Source organism: Hippocampus guttulatus, chromosome 14 (assembly GCF_054856545.1).
Source record: "Hippocampus guttulatus isolate MCC_2025c chromosome 14, RoL_Hgut_1.0, whole genome shotgun sequence".
Lineage (NCBI taxonomy): Eukaryota > Metazoa > Chordata > Actinopteri > Syngnathiformes > Syngnathidae > Hippocampus > Hippocampus guttulatus.
In genome coordinates, this window is record NC_141274.1 from 3,662,189 (window position 1) to 3,678,034 (window position 15,846).

A 15,846-nucleotide genomic window follows, 5' to 3' on the forward strand; every position below is an offset into this window, starting at 1 on the left:
TAATGTTTTAATCCTAATTTAGGATGAGGGCCAAATATGACCCTATGGGATGTAAGGGCAGCATTTGAGAAGCAGAATTTATAGGGGCCAAATTTGACCCCGTGGGTTCTCCAGGGTTAAATGTCCAAAATACGTTTAGAGACACATAAAGCCAACTCACATGACCTGTGTATTATGTGACGATAACAATATTTCTAAAGGGCAAGTTGTGGTATGTTTCTTTTTATTTTTTTTTCACATGAATGTTATTGTTGGGTGAGAATATATCCATCCATCCATTTTCCGAACCGCTTGATCCTCACTAGGGTCGCGGGGGGTGCTGGAGCCTATCCCAGCCGTCTCCGGGCAGTAGGCGGGGGACACCCTGAATCAGTTGCCAGCCAATCGCAGGGCACACAGAGACGAACAACCATCCACGCCCACACTCACACCTAGGGACAATTTAGAGCGTCCAACCAGCCTGTCATGCATGTTTTTGGAATGCGGGAGGAAACCGGAGCACCCGGAGAAAACCCACGCAGGCCCGGGGAGAACATGCAAACTCCACACAGGGAGGCCGGAGCTGGAATCGAACCCGGTACCTCTGCACTGTGAAGCCGACGTGCTAACCACTGGACTACCGGGCCGCCCGGTGAGAATATAAAATGTATTTATAAGAAAAGTTGCTGCACATTTTGAAAGCGCGCCTCCAGTCGTCGCCTGTGGGTATTTCAAAGATGCAATCTGTTCCCGGTGTCACCGCTAGATGTCGCACGAACAAACAACATGCACTCCTGCAGCAATAAGACACTTGGCTCTTCTCTTCCACCCTCTTCAAAGGACGATAAAGCGAACTCGCGACGCTGCCTGTCAACGTTGAGCATTTGAAAGCAACAGACGCTTGATGCAGAGCTTGAAGCAAACAAGAGTCATGCGTTGAGTCATCTGCAGACCGGCAAGCGGCGCGTAATTCCTCCGTCGTCGTGCCTCGGAGAAAGGACACAAGCTTGGGTCTCGGCTACTGCGCACATCGATCATCAGCGATCAGCTCCAGAAGGCGAACTCTCCGGCTCATCGATCCGCCTCGACCTCCAGGGAGGAGTAAGAGTGCGCAGAAAGATGCGCATCCGTGCTTTTCTTTAGTGCCGTCTCAGACCAAACAAGTGTCGAGTCCGTAATCATTCGATAAATGAGCGATGCCAGGGGTGACCAAGTACAATTTGGTGGACGACTCCCTCGATTTGAGGATCCCCATGCATAACGAGGAGGTGTTCCAGCATGGAGTCAGCTTCGAGGCCAAGGTAATTGTTGGACGATTGTGTGATCTGCTTCTTTTTCTTCCTCGTTGTTCATTGCCATCAATGTGTTCCAATAACAAAGCCATTCGTCTCTGTATTTGAGAGTATCACCTTCTTTCTTTTGTCACAAACATTTTCCACCAATTCTGTCCAGCAATTTGGTTCGAAGTGTCTCAGTAGGAGTTTGAGTTGATGCACTATGACAGTAGAGTAACAAGTGGTAGTGGCTTTCTCTGACATGGATTTCCTTTGGATTCTTTCAGTACATTGGCAGCTTGGAAGTGGGCCGTCCTGGCAGCCGCATGGAGATAGTTGCTGCGATGAGAAGAATCAGAGTAAGAGACAATCAAATATTTCATATCCTCGACTTGTCTAACTACTGTAATAGCGAAGCAAACCCATGACCAAGCAAACGGTGAAGTGGATGCTTGCTGACAGTTGTGTTTAATGTCACACCTTGCGCACAGTGATGGGCGATCCACTTTACGCTCCATCCGGCCGTGCCCGGTCATATTCCCTGCACGCTCTCTAATCTGTCAGGAGTTATTAAATGCCATCCAGATTCTGACTTGATGCCTGAGGTTTATTCGCCACACTATTTGAAAAAAACCAACATCTCTCGCGAGGCTCGGACAAGGCCAGCGACTGCAGAGCAATAACTTCTCACTGCAGTGCGAAATGCGTTGGAGGAAAGGATTTACTATCTGTTGGTCAGCGCCGAGATCTAATCTAACATCCAATTTATTCAGTCACACAGAGGTCGGCTGTGTCTTCGATGACACGCAATGAGGGCTTAATCCTCATCTGGGATAGTGATACCTTATTGGCATATGTTGAGGAAAATTTCTTCTATTTAAAGCTGCGATCGCCCACTCGGAGCATCTGGGCTGTAAGATCCCCGCCCGATACCTCCCCAACATCCCCTTCTACATGTGCAAGTATTCAAATCATTGTTTGTTGTCTTCTATTCATGTGGCTGTTTGCTGAGTATTTTTTTTTTTTCCAAACCACAACTGTGCCCCTCCCTTGCAGAAGCATCGTGACGTTGGGAAAAAAAAAAGTGATTTCAACAAGAGGGAAAATATTGAAAAGTATTCACGGAGCATTTCAACTCATGCTACGTTTGCTAACTGTAAAGCTTTTAGCTGGTGTGGTGTCATGAAACAAATTCATTTCCTCAAGTTCTTTTCAGAGAATAAAGCATGTCCACATGACTGCAGCTGCTTGTCCCGCCTCCCCGACGGACCTGCGCCGATGGACTGAATCTTGACGGAGTCATGCGACAATAGGGCAGGGTCTGGTCGGTGACGGGCATGTAGTATGACATCTCGTCCGATCCAAGACACAGAACGATATTTATCTGGTGGTCTGACCTTGTGACCGTCATGATGCACAAAAACAAAAAGTCTTGTAGTTTGAGAAGGCCATTTGGCTTTGGAGTTTTTCTAAGCAGTTCAGCACCAGTTTAAGAAGCGTTATCGCTTTCACACTGCTCCAACTACAACGGATGATTGACGCCATTCTTGGCAAGATTCCTGTAACAATTTCAGGTTGCCGAGCATACGAAGCTTGCGCTTCAAACGGTTGAACAACCTGAAGTCAGTGAGGGTAAAGTTTTGTCCTTCCGAATCGAGCTTTTGTTGATGCTGATGCTCGAGTTAGGCTTTTCCTCCTGGCATTGCACGAACGCCTGCTCTAGGAGTGTAAATAGTCCTTCAACATGACTCCAACGACTCCAAGCCGCTTGTTGTGTCAATACGAAAATTGAAGACGCCGATGCGGTTGTTGAAACCAATTTGTTTTCTTTTTAGTGGCAGGTGAATGTGCATGCAATTGCGCGGTCATTTCATCCAATGTTACGCCTCATCTTCCTCTGACAGCTTTGTGTGTTGAGATGGATGGCATTGCTTCACGCGTGCTACAAGGAAATAGCATAAGAGCGGATCCTAGTCCACACACATTACAGAGGCAGTGAATCCATCACCTGAGCGTCCACACTGTCAATGTCAGAAAAATTGCCACTCCTCGATGAGATGGATGAGTGGCGAGTAAGAGCATCTGACAAGCTGCATTATTGAATTACGCACGCTCATCGCTGGTTAGTAGATAAACCGCTTGCGGATTCGTTGCCATAAACGTCATGGCTACTTGCCGCTTGACTATAAATAAAGTCTTCATTTGAAATCCAGACAGATGGATTTCAGTCTAAAGTGTTAGGACTAGTGCTGTCAAACGATTAAAATCTTTAATCGCGCTCGATTGTATACATGTCGTAGTTAAATCAGAATTAATCGCAATTAATCACACATTTTTATTTATTCTAAATTTCCTTTGATTTTTTTGTCCTATTTTTTCCCATTTTAATGCTCTCATCAACATAGAATGGTGGATCCGTTTTCTTTGTGCAAAATGCAAATATTTACTCAAACAACAATGTCGATTTTCAATTTTTACATGAACATTTTTCACTTGGAGCAGTTATTCAAACTTGGAGCACATTTTATTATTTTAGAGCCACGTAACATCCGCTGTGACGTGGTGCCGCATTAATCTTACGATAAAAAATGAATCCTGTTCAAATGTATTTAAATTAATGCCGATAATCACGCGTCAAACTGACAGCACTCGTTAGGACAAATGCAAGGATGAGTCGAAGCCGAGTGAAAAGGCTTGTCAACATGAGGACAAACAAAATACGACGTATCCTCAATCGACTCGGGAGTGCTCGTCGTGATCACTTCATCATCTGATGTTTTCAGACACGATGTGCGTGATTTCAAATACATTACGGCCGCAGCGAGCTCTCTGGGCCGAGATGTCTACAGGAGGAAACTCAATCGTTTATCACGAAGAGGGATGAAAAGTGTGCCAAATATCTCAACCACCCGCTGTGATGGCTGAATTTGAAATCTTTAACGGATTCCGAAAGGAGAACCTGAAAGCGCCAGCGTGTTTACTCAAGCTTGTATTTCCTCAGAGAGGACGATAATCAAAACCGTCCAGCTATTTAGACGACGCTGTCCCTCTTTTCCAATCCATCATCTGTCACCGTGTAAAGAGAGCCGTCTCAGTGGGAGTGTGCAGTATTCATCATTCTCTCCACCAGCGTGTTTTTCAACCTCTTTTTGAATTTGTTTCAAGTCACCTTGAAATGCTTACACCATTGTTTTGCTTTTCACAGTACGAATTCAAGCTGAAGAACGTCAAGAAAAAGAAGGTCAACATTGTTGTTTCCACGGACTTTGTCAAAGTCATACTAAGAAAAAAGAAGGTCAGTCCCATAAAGTGTCATTTATTACTACAGCAAAGTCGAACTCAGCGTCTCACTTTTTATATGTCCTGACAGCGAAAAGGCTGGTCTTGGGATGAGAGTACAATCTTGGTGACGCAGGATCCCATATTCAGGTGGGGACAAGCGTTTCATACTTTTTCCATTTCCATTACTATTAGATTTTAGTTCATCTTCACTTTTCTTTGCCAAATTCACCTACTTTTAATTTGTTTTTATTAGTTTTAGTATTTGTCATAGATAGATAGATCACCGATCACTAATCCGATCAGAATTTAGACCGACCGATCCAATCTATTTAAAACTTGTTTATTTACACGACTTGGGAGTTGCCTGGCCCACAAATAAACCAAAATTTGTGTATAATTGGCACCCATTGAAATGCATTGGGGTGAAAAAAAAATTATTTATACCCTGGGTCCAGTGGTTAGCGTGTCAACCTCACAGTGCAGAGGTGCAGGGTTCCGGCTCCGGCCTCCCTGTGAGTTTGCATATTCTCCCCATGCCTGCGTGGGTTTTCTCCGGGTACTCCGGTTTCCTCCGACATTCCCAAAATAATGCATGGCAGGCTGATTGAACACTCTAAATTATCCCGAGGTGTGAGTGTGAGCGCGGATGGTTGTTCGTCTCTGTGTGCCCTGCGATTGGCTGGCAACCGGTTCAGGGTGTCCCCCGCCTACTGCCTGAAGACAGCTGGGATGGGCTGCAGCACACCCCGCGACCCTTCTGAGGATAAAAGCGGCTCAGAGAATAGATATAGAATTATACCCTTGAAATTTGCCCCAAAATGCTGAGAAACATTCAAATCACCCCCCAAAAAATAAATACAAATCTGACTGTAAATGCCGGTATAATTAACAATGGCATCACAGAACGTTCCCGGATTGAGCGAGATTGTGTTTGCTGTCAAAGATGAATCGGCAAATTATGACACCTGTGTTCTGAATTTGGTCATGTGATGATTGCAAGCTGAGCTGTGATTGGTCGTTACCTTAGCCCCGAGCAACTGTGCAACTCTGATCTCTATCAATCAACAGTAAGTGACAAAACGGCCACCGCCTTGGATGGATAAAAACGGGTGGGCATTGCTGCTCAATTCATATTCCAGAAACACAGTACAGTATTAATCAGAATACTCGTGGGGCTACACAGACCATATTATTTGTAAAGACCATTTTTTAACTTGACTACCCCTTTAAGACGTGAACGAAAGCTGACACACTCTGTTTCTGCCACCAGGATTTTTTACGTTTCACATGATGCACAAGACCTAAAGATCTTCAGTTACATCGCGAGAGATGGAGAAAGCAATAGCTTCCGCTGCAATGTCTTCAAGTCCAAGAGGAAGGTAAGAGAAACATCCCCACGAAACCCGACGATGTCACGAATGACCGCGCGTTAGTTGTTTCACAAGGACTTCAAACCAATCGTTGGTCGTCCAGCAGGCCGGTGCCGATGTGGTGATGAGTTGACGGAAAAGAAAATATCTGCATGTTAAGTACGTCGCGGAAATTCTCCCCCAAAACAAAGATAATTCCTCGGTGCTCCCTTTCTCATGGAGACGAGACAGACGGTGACTTAGATGACACTTGATATTAATCATCCTGGTTGGAAGAGAAATGAGGATTGTGTGTGCATGCGTGCGTGTGTGTGTTTCTTTGCTCTGAAAGGCAGCGCTGCTGAATAACGTCACCTCATTGTCTGGAGAATGGCCTGAGTGGTTTTTTTTGTTTTGTTTTGTTTTTTATGACTGCTGGATACCATGCATGTAACTGAGCAGAAGGAGATGGAGCAGCTGATTGATACGAGCAAATTAGATTTCTTCTCACGACATCTATATGAAGCTTTTAGCTTCAGTCTGGGGAGGACCAGCTGCTTTATTTGACAATACTGGTGTAGTAGGGTTGATGGGGCAATATATGAACGATTACATGAGCTATTTTCTGCGGCTTTATTATTCTCTTTGACTTTTCCTATCAAATGTAAAGTCTCAAAATTCTTTAAAAATGTCTGTGAAACCTACAACAAGAACTTAACCAATCTCTGTTGGCTGCAGCCTGCTGTATGAACCATTTTGTCTCTGCCTGCGCCTGGATGAAATCCACCAACATACCACCTGCGCCACAACTTAGACCTCCTTTTAGCGAGTCGAAAATCCAGTCTGCCTTCTGTCACCAAATTGTAACGCACGCTGAGGCGTGTAATAGAAAACACCCCCAGAACGACCAGCAAGGTGCAACGCGATCTGCCGAATTTCCAAACGAGGCAAAATCAATTTGCCCCGTCATGCAAATGAAGCTACGCCAATTTTTACTCCGTAGAAGTTGCTTGCTTACCTATTTAGCGTCCTAGCTTGAACCAGAGCCCCCCTGCTCTTCTCAAACATGCAAGCATGTCATGAAAGCACCTGATATCTGTTTTAAATTTGAGGGGGGGGGGGGGGGTCAAATAATCTCAAATGACTCCTGAAACATTGAACTTCCTATCATAGAATTTTGCCTTTACGACATAATTCCTTCAATATGATCTGACCAATCAGTCACTATAGCAGCAGACTCAATACAGAGCAGTGGAAGCTCCCCCCTCTTCCATATACTCCCCCCACAGCAATCCTTTCTCCTATTCCACCTCGTTTTCGTCCCGCCAGCTCCCTTCATCTTTCCATCCTCCCTCGCAGCTTGATCCCGACCAGCTATTTGTCTCACACACACTCTCGTCTCCCTCCCCAGTCTCAGGCCATGCGGATTGTGCGGACAGTAGGTCAAGCGTTTGACGTGTGTCACCAGCTGACCTTGCAGACTCAAACAGATGACCAGGAGGATGACCAGGAGAAGGAGGAGGAGCCTGATGCCACGCCAGGTGCCAAACGTCACAAATCGCCCTTACCTTCCCCCTTCTTGCTTCTTCAAGCACCTGCTGGGAGAAAAAAAAAAAAAAAGGCAGAGAATATCTGCCGCTGTCGCCAACTGATCGTGTTCATTACAGCTGGCGGTGCTGCGGCTGCACTCTCGTGCTGGCGAGTAGTTTGAGTCATTGATTAAATCATTTGCTCTTGCGGATTCGACACACCACCTCGCCTCTATGGATGAGTTGCATGCTGTCAAGATCAGAAAAAAAAAAGAACAGAGCATTAAAGGTCCCTCATATGTGTCTGTGCAGCCAACAAGAGGTTTGCATTGTCAGAGGAGACCGACCTTGAAGCCACAACAGAGGAGAGTATCGAGTGCAACACTTCATCAGACCCGGAGAGGAACAAAAAGGTCCTTGGTAATAATGGAAAGGTACAGACCGTAAATTAGACTTGATCATTCTAGTGCCGCTCATTGTTATTCCATTCAAACAAACAGGAGACGACAGATGGCGGCGCCCACTTCCAACTGACATTTATGGATGCTTTCAGACAATTTACATGCAGCAGATTTTTTATTTGGGATGCCTGGAGAATCTGATGAGAATCCCCCCCCCCCTCCCCCCCCCCCCTCCAAAAAAAATAGGTCTCGGATGGGTGGCTTTCCATCCTCGCTGTTGGTAAGCGCAGTCTGTTTGCTCTTCTCCTCTCGGCTGCAGGGTTCCAAAGGTGGCTCTCTTCTCCTCAACTCCCCGGCCAGGAAAGTTTCTGGAGCGGGCGAGCCGGCTGCAGATGCGCCCTGCGGTTCAGAACACCAGCTACAACTGTTGCAGAAACAGTTACAGCAGCAGGAGCAAGAGGCACTGGCGGCTTCGGCTCAGGTACCGGAGATGTTTGTTTCAATGGTCATTGGCGTGCATTTGATGTCGACGATTCAGAGAAAAGGTTTCGCGCGTAATGAATGGATGCATGGGTGGACCGATCAACTTTAGAAATCCTGTGCCGAAATAGCTATTTCCACATATACTCACAAAAAGTCAAATCACTGATATTTGGTTTCTGAATGAGCCAAAAAAAGAAATAAGCAGCACATTTGTCCTTCTCGAAACTTTTCCATACACCCTTCCAACTGTTTGCTGTTGCAGTAGTTGTTGCGCAACTTGCTGTTCTCAAGTAGAGAGAACGAGAAGCCGAACGGCAAAATTCAGCCAGGGGCGTTTTACAATCAAGAAATTTGAAAAGGTGTCCACTTACATGCCTTTCTGTGACTCTTCCAGGCTATTCGTTAATTTATTGGTCCACATGCATTCTGAACAGTCATTGGCGGCTGGTGGAATTTAGCATTTCCATTCATTACAGCGGGAAACGTTATCTCAGACAGGCTCACGGAACCAATTAAGCTCTTAACTTGAGGTTCCGCTGTATTTTTTTTAAATTTTTGGACCAGCCACCACCGCTTATAGTTCTTCTTAGACTCATCTTGGGATTTTGATGCAAAAGCTAAATATCCTTCTTAATAGTGTCGTCATAAACGACACGGGTCCTTTTTAATGGCTCTGATTTTTTGGAACCTTTTTTTTCTGGCTCGGATCAGGTGCATGTGCTTCGGGGCCAGCTGAACGTGGAGGTTTGTGCTCGAAGCGAGGCCCAGACGAGAGTTCAGAGGCTGCTGCAGCAGAACACTGATTTGCTGCAGCACATTTCCCTTCTGGTCAAACAGATCCAGGAACTGGAGCTCAAAGCTGCTGGACATTTAACATCTAGTGAGTGCAACACACTACTCGTACCTTGACTTGTGCGTGCCCCAATTTACAAGGTTGTTTTTTTTTTTTTAGGTATAAGTTGTTACTTAAGGTGAATTGTATTTATTTATTTACTTATTTTTGCTTTGTGTTGTGAGCGGGTATCTCGGTGGTCCAGTGGTTAGCGCGTCGGCCTCACAGTGCAGAGGTACCGGGTTCAATTCCAGCTCCGGCCTCCCTGTGTGGAGTTTGCATGTTCTTCCTGGGCCTGCGTGGGTTTTCTCCGGGTACTCCGGTTTCCTCCCATGTTCCAAAAACAACCAGATTGTCTCTAGATGTGAGTGTGAGCGCGGATGGTTGTTCGTCTCTATGTGCCCTGCGATTGGCCGGTTCAGGGTGTACCCCGCCTACTCCCCGAGGACTCCTGGGATCGGCTCCAGCACCCCCAGCAACCCTTTTGAGGATAAGCGCATCGGAAAATGGATGGATGGATGTGTTGTGAGCCAAAATCTGACGTACACGCGGGAGTGAAATATGTCACCGCTCACTGATGCATGTCTTTTTGTTTTGTTTGAAAGACAAGCAGCCAAACACACAAATGCACAACTTACTCAATCATCTCCTTTGTTTATTTCAATTCCATGCGTGTCTCTCCTGTCTGCGCGTGCCCAAGCGAGTCTTTGTCAAGTCGTTCCGTATTCTTAGCCCAGACACAGCACATTTGCTTGCTCTTGCTGTTTGCTCATGAAATGTCCTTTCATGTGTGTCCTCAGTGGGCTCCCAGGACAGTCTTCTGGAGATCACTTTTCGTGCACGACCCCCCAGCACGCCCAGCGAGCCACTCACACCATCTCCCTCGACGGGCCCCTTAGCTTCAGTATCCCAGCAGCAAATCAGCGACGGCGCTTGGCTCCCCTTCCTCCCGGTGTCCTGCCCCTCAAGCACCGCAGGTGCAGAAAGCAACCTCGGCGGCAACGCAGTCCGTCTGGAGTGTTACCGGTTTTCCTCGCGAGGTCCCGACGGCCAGGAGCAAGGGCGAGGGACGGGTGAGACGGGCGACACGCCCAGCGACGAGGCTCCGGATAACAGCTCGCCGATGGGCGAGCGGGTGCTTGGGGCTCTGGAGCTGCTACGGTTTAGGGAGTCGGGAATCGGATCGGAGTATGAATCCAACACGGATGAAAGTGATGATCGGGACAGTTGGGGGCACGGGGAGGGGGTCGGACTGGACGCTGCCGCTCGACTTTTCCATGTGTTGAATACGGAGAGTTTGCCCGACTGTTTAGGGGATGAGATGGCTGTGTAGATGGGGGGGCACCAACACTGCACTCACACGTCATCCTGCAGATGTGAAAGTCATAATAAACTGCATCGCTCAATTTTCAGACAGGTTCGGTCCAGCCAGCCGGTCGGCGCTCCTTGCACTTGATGCTGAAAGTCAAATTCTGATGTTTCACATTTGGTGAAGCCGAAAGATGGCATTGCTTTTAGTGACTAACAAAATGTCTGAAATTGTGAACGTGATGGCAAATCAGGCTTGAAATCACATTTCTAACACATGCATGTTGAATAATAAATGTAGTAGCAAGAACGATAATGTCCAAACCTCGGCAAAAATGCTAATGCAAAAAAAAAAAATATATAGTTATTTCTTTGTTTTAAGCAAGGTTTTTTTGGCTGAAACATTAAAGGGTTGTCTTTAATTTAACTGCTGCCAGACAGTTCCATTTAAGCGTCTCGGTGGGTGGGGGGCAAGGGGGATAAAAAAAATTTGCACAGGCTGTAAATGAGAAGAGGTATCCACACTTCTTTACTTGGTACTGTAATTCTTCATATTGTCTCGGTTGTCTCACATGTATGTTTACGGAGCCCTTTATTTGTACAAATGCACTTAAATTTTTTACAGTCGACATAGTCCAGCTAATCGCTGCTTCTGAGTGGCTTCGCCTATTTATTATAAAGAGACAAATAGAGGCCCCTTTTTTTTGCTCGTAACTTTTACAACATTTTCAAAAAGAGATCATAGTTACAAACTCTAATTCCTGAAAACCAAAGCTTCCGCATTCCCAAACGTATCTCCGCAGCTCCTCGTGCAAAAACAATTCCGGCGTCAGCATGCATTGCAAAGCGCAAATTGCGCCACAGCGTCCTTCTGCTGCGTGTTCAGTAACGTATGTGTGTGCGTATATTCAAGATTGTGAACAGGTTGGCTTCCCTGTCTTGGCGACATCACGGCGCTCCACGCTTGTTGCCATACCAACCATACTGTGGTTATAACTGTGGTAATACCTGTTGACACAGCCAGCAAAGACATAACCATTTTGGGGGCATTAGTTTATTCACAGTAATGTTTGTCTTGTTTATTTATGTGGAATTAGTTGAATATTAATGGATGCAACATCACATTTTGTGTCTTCTTTGTAGCCTCCATGTCCAGCATTATTTATGAACACCATATTGCCGCCGGGCTTCTGTTGCGCCCCACGGGGACACCCTTGAAGAGGCATATCAAACAAATCTGTGCCTTCCAATACGTCTGGCCAACTGTCACTCCACTTTTGGCATGCGTGACTGCAAGCCAACTTTCAATGACTAAATTGTGGATACATCATTTAGTTCTTCGCCTAATGCATCCATATCCTCTTCTCTCTAGATCCGCTATGTCTTTCTCTGCCATTTCCCCTGATATTCCATTCCGTGAGCCCTCACGCACACCCATCTCGGTTCCCGTCTCTCTACATCAAGTGCAGTGAAAAATGAAAGTGCACTTACAAACACGCCGTAAATGTTTCACCTTGTGGAATTAAATATCCTTCCTTGTATGTGTTCAGTTGTTTGATGGTATGTTGTTGTTGGGGGTTTTTTTTTGCAGTTTGCTGTGTACACTATTTATCCTTATTCTTGACATGTTGCCATGAGGACCACACGTCTAGCAAAATGCAAAAAGTCAAGCGCTACATTCAGTGCAACTTATTGACATGACATAACACATTGCGGAAAATGATCTGTTTGCACTCCAAGTTGCTCTGTGCATGACATGGAAGCTAGGCTGTGCAAAGATTTGAGGCCTTGGACTGGAGTTGATTCAAGCCTCTGTATTGTTATACAAAGTTAAAACGTAAAATGACCGTATTGGCCCGAATATAAGACGGTGTTTTTCGCATTGAAATACGGCTGAAAAAGTGGGGGTCGTCTTATATTCGGGGTTATATCCATTCACAACGCTAGATGGCGCCAGATATCATTGAAGCGAATGCTGAACTTGACTCCCCAGGCCAAAGTGAACCCCTGCCAGGAAGAATAAAAATAAAAATAGCGTTTGCACGAAGAAGAAAAATAAAAAATAGCGGTAAGAAGGAAAAGAGAAGAAAATAATAGAAGAGACAACAGAAAATGGAGAAACGTAGTGGCAATCTGGAGAAAAGTGGGTCGAAGATCGGCCAGGTTAACCGGCAGCTGATGAGAAGTCATGATGTAATTTACATTTCAAAAACCAGAAGCCATTCATTTACGAATGTGATTGCACTTTAGATTTGAATGAGGCAAAATAACATGCTTTTTCTCTCAAATATATTGTTATAATCATTTGTTTCAGATGTACTGTAATTATTTTTTGTATAAAAATTAATTTGGTGTTCAAAAAGTCTTTTTTCAAACTTGAGTCTTGAAAAAGAGGGGGGGGGGTCGTCTTATAATCAGGGCCGTCTTATATTCGGGCCAATACGGTATTACAGTGATTCTTTCATGTACCGTTTGAGCAAGTGGTACCGCATTTTGAGAATCACTGCACGATACTGGCGCACTCACACGCACTCCACTGAAATCCTTTCACACATCGCACGGAAGTCCATTCAAATGATAGCTACCGTCGACCGAGATATGTGTTTTATTCGTGTGAGAAATATGTCAGGAGTGAGTATGAGAGCCTTTGAAAATGTTTGCGTCCGAGGTACTCCTGACTTCTGTTCGTGACGGCCCCATAGAAGGATGCCAGCCAAGAATTCCCAAGTTGCGCAAACTTGATATAGCACTGAGCTAAGACTGCAGATTGGCTAGGGAAGTGTGAAAAATCAGCCATTGCCTTGGCCGCGGGCAGCTCCCCTGCGGCGTAACTGCTGACACTTGATAGTGAGAGTGGGTGGACCCTCAGGAGCTGACTCCTACTTTCATTTGATGTTAAAACAAAGCCACCTCCTCACACCAGTGATGTTTCTCTTTGGCCACAACAGTGGAGCAGCTCTTCGCTTCCGCTGTTCCGGTTCAGAGGATAACCCCGAGTCAAATCATCCGCTCACTATTGCACTTTAGGGCATTAGAGCAACATTTTTTCTTTTGAAGTGAAAGATCTCAAAATAATATATGGAGATGGATTTGCTCAAAATGTTCCACATTAGGCTCCAAAGAGGATACAGTATATCCTCTTAGTTGCCTGATTTTTCATTTTTTATTTTTTGCTGGTATGACGGAAACTTTTGAGAGTAATGCTGTATTAGCAGGGCAATCATGGAAATATGACAAATAGGCGAAACATGGAATTTATGTTCATTGGCATGCGGGGGCAGCGTGTTAAAAAAAAATAAATGACAGCGAGAAAGCGCTCCATCGCATATTAAATATACATGAGGGTGAAACTGAAGCAATATCAACAGATGTGCCCTTTCACTCCAGTATGTTACAGACTCTTCATTGAACCGAACGTGCGTGTGTTTTGGGATGTGGGAGGGATCCGGATCCGAGATTTAGCAGACCCACTTCTCTGCCTCTGCAGACCATAATTTCAACCGTTTGTGAATCAGGTGGAATTCTGGGAGGTTGGCCTCCCCCTCAAAACCCCAAAGTGTGTTATTTTCTCTGTTTCTTTCCACCAGCCTTCGTTTCCTCTCTCTCTCTCTCTCTCTCTTTCTCACTTCTTTCTACTCCCATAAAGTCAAGAAGAGTCCGGATGAGGACTATTTGCCGAGACTGATGGCTTCCTAGCAGCAAAGGCAAACACAAGTAAGTCGAATTCGTATTTTGGAGAGCATCCTTTTAATACCAGTCGCCATGTTAATTTTCAAAGTGTAAGTTGGCTTGCATTGTATGAAGACACTGTGTGTGCACTGAGTTGCATCATGCAGGATAACACGTGAGAGTAAGTCGGCTCACAGGAGGCCAGGCCAGCTCATCCAATCGTTACATTGGAAAATCGTATCTTCTTTTTGTTTCTGTGCAGTGATTTCATAGATAGAACTAATAACATTGGTCAACAGCAAATTGGAAGCAGAGATGGCTTTATGTGTCCTCAAACATCATTTTGACACTGATTTCAAGAATGTCTTTTATGTTGGGGTTTGTTTGTTTGTTTTTTTTCCATCATGAGATTTTCATTTTCATGTCATGGTTTATTTTACCCATCAAAGGTTGTGCAATACGGATTTTACAATGAATTGTAATTCATTAGCTATGGTGTTTCTGGAAACAAATATAAATAACCCTGCTGTTGCTGAACCTAAACCTTAATTTATAAATATTACAAAGTACATTACTCTATTGCATATTATTATTATTATTATTATTAAAACTTGATGTGCTAGAGAAAAATGTGTGAGCAGATTCAGAATCAACGCAAAAAATAAAAATAATATCTAAAGAAGTTTGCTGGCATCTCTGATTTTTTTAAAAAATGTAAAAAATTGTTGACCAATGCAATTGAAATGTGTTCTAAAGTGGCATTTAGCAAATGAAAGAAGGTTGCCAAGAGAACTGTGGATTTTGAGCTTTTTTATCCACATTCCTTTCATTAATAGCTTTTAAGTATTTTTAAAATCCCTTTTTTAGTCATTTTGAAAAGCTACTTTTAATTTCCTTCCTTCTTTTACTTGTAAATGTGTTTAAATGTTGTCAGTGTATCTTCTTTTAGTCATTTGAAAAAGCTTTTCTCTTTGTTTTATGTGCTGTGCTTTTGATTGTGTGAAGCACATTGAGTTGCCTTGTGTAAGAAATGTGCTCGATCAATAAAGTAGTAGTTGTCGGCTGCCCTAAATGCTGTTTGCTTGGATTTTTTTCCACATATTTCTGGTTTGCTGCAGGTGTGCAGCAGCCCGGGGAGCGACAAAAGTCATGGCGGTGAAAGAGAACGCGCGCCGTGTTGTCTTCATCCTGCTTGCTGCTGCCATACATTGTCAAGTTAACCCAGGTAGATATTTATGTGTGTGTGTGTGTGTGTGTGTGTGTGTGTGTGTGTGTGTGTGTGTGTGTGTGTGCGTGTGCGTGTGCGCGTGCGCGTGTGTGTGCGCGGAGAAATTTGCAAGAGGTACATTTCAGCAGTGGCAAGTTGACAAGTTGTAAAAGTTAGCTTACATTCTTAGGTGATCAAACCACCCAGTGAAGATGAGGCTCGCGTGAGGTGAAAATAACCTTTGCATATAGAGATATAATGGCAGGAGAGTTATAATGAAAGCAATATCAGGTGGGTGGGCTTAAAGTGGAGACGAGTGTGTGCGTGTGTGTGGTTTACCCAATGGAAGACAGCAAATAACGCCCAAACAGTCAGACCTTTCACAAGCGGTTTTTAGGCGTAGTCGTGGGCAGCACACAGACGCTCCCCACTTTGAATACTTTCACAGCATAAGGTGGATTTGTCCCGCCGCTCTAATTAAACAGACGTTTGAGTGGGGAAATGGACGGCTTGCTTTAATTAGCAGGTAGGAA

The 15,846-nt window shown here is 44.8% G+C and overlaps 1 protein-coding gene across 1 annotated transcript; it reads left to right on the plus strand.

Annotated features, from left to right (window-relative positions):
• Positions 1–791: 791 nt before the first annotated feature.
• Positions 792–11,978, plus strand: LOC147194486 (carboxyl-terminal PDZ ligand of neuronal nitric oxide synthase protein-like). The gene is made up of 10 exons (XM_086130192.1): positions 792–1,280; positions 1,541–1,612; positions 4,459–4,548; positions 4,624–4,682; positions 5,806–5,914; positions 7,296–7,425; positions 7,726–7,847; positions 8,134–8,295; positions 9,009–9,177; positions 9,930–11,978. Exons 1-10 carry the CDS (start codon positions 1,176–1,178, stop codon positions 10,460–10,462), a joined length of 1,551 nt encoding a protein of 516 aa, XP_085986318.1. The 5' UTR covers positions 792–1,175; the 3' UTR covers positions 10,463–11,978.
• The last annotated feature ends 3,868 nt before the right edge of the window (positions 11,979–15,846 follow it).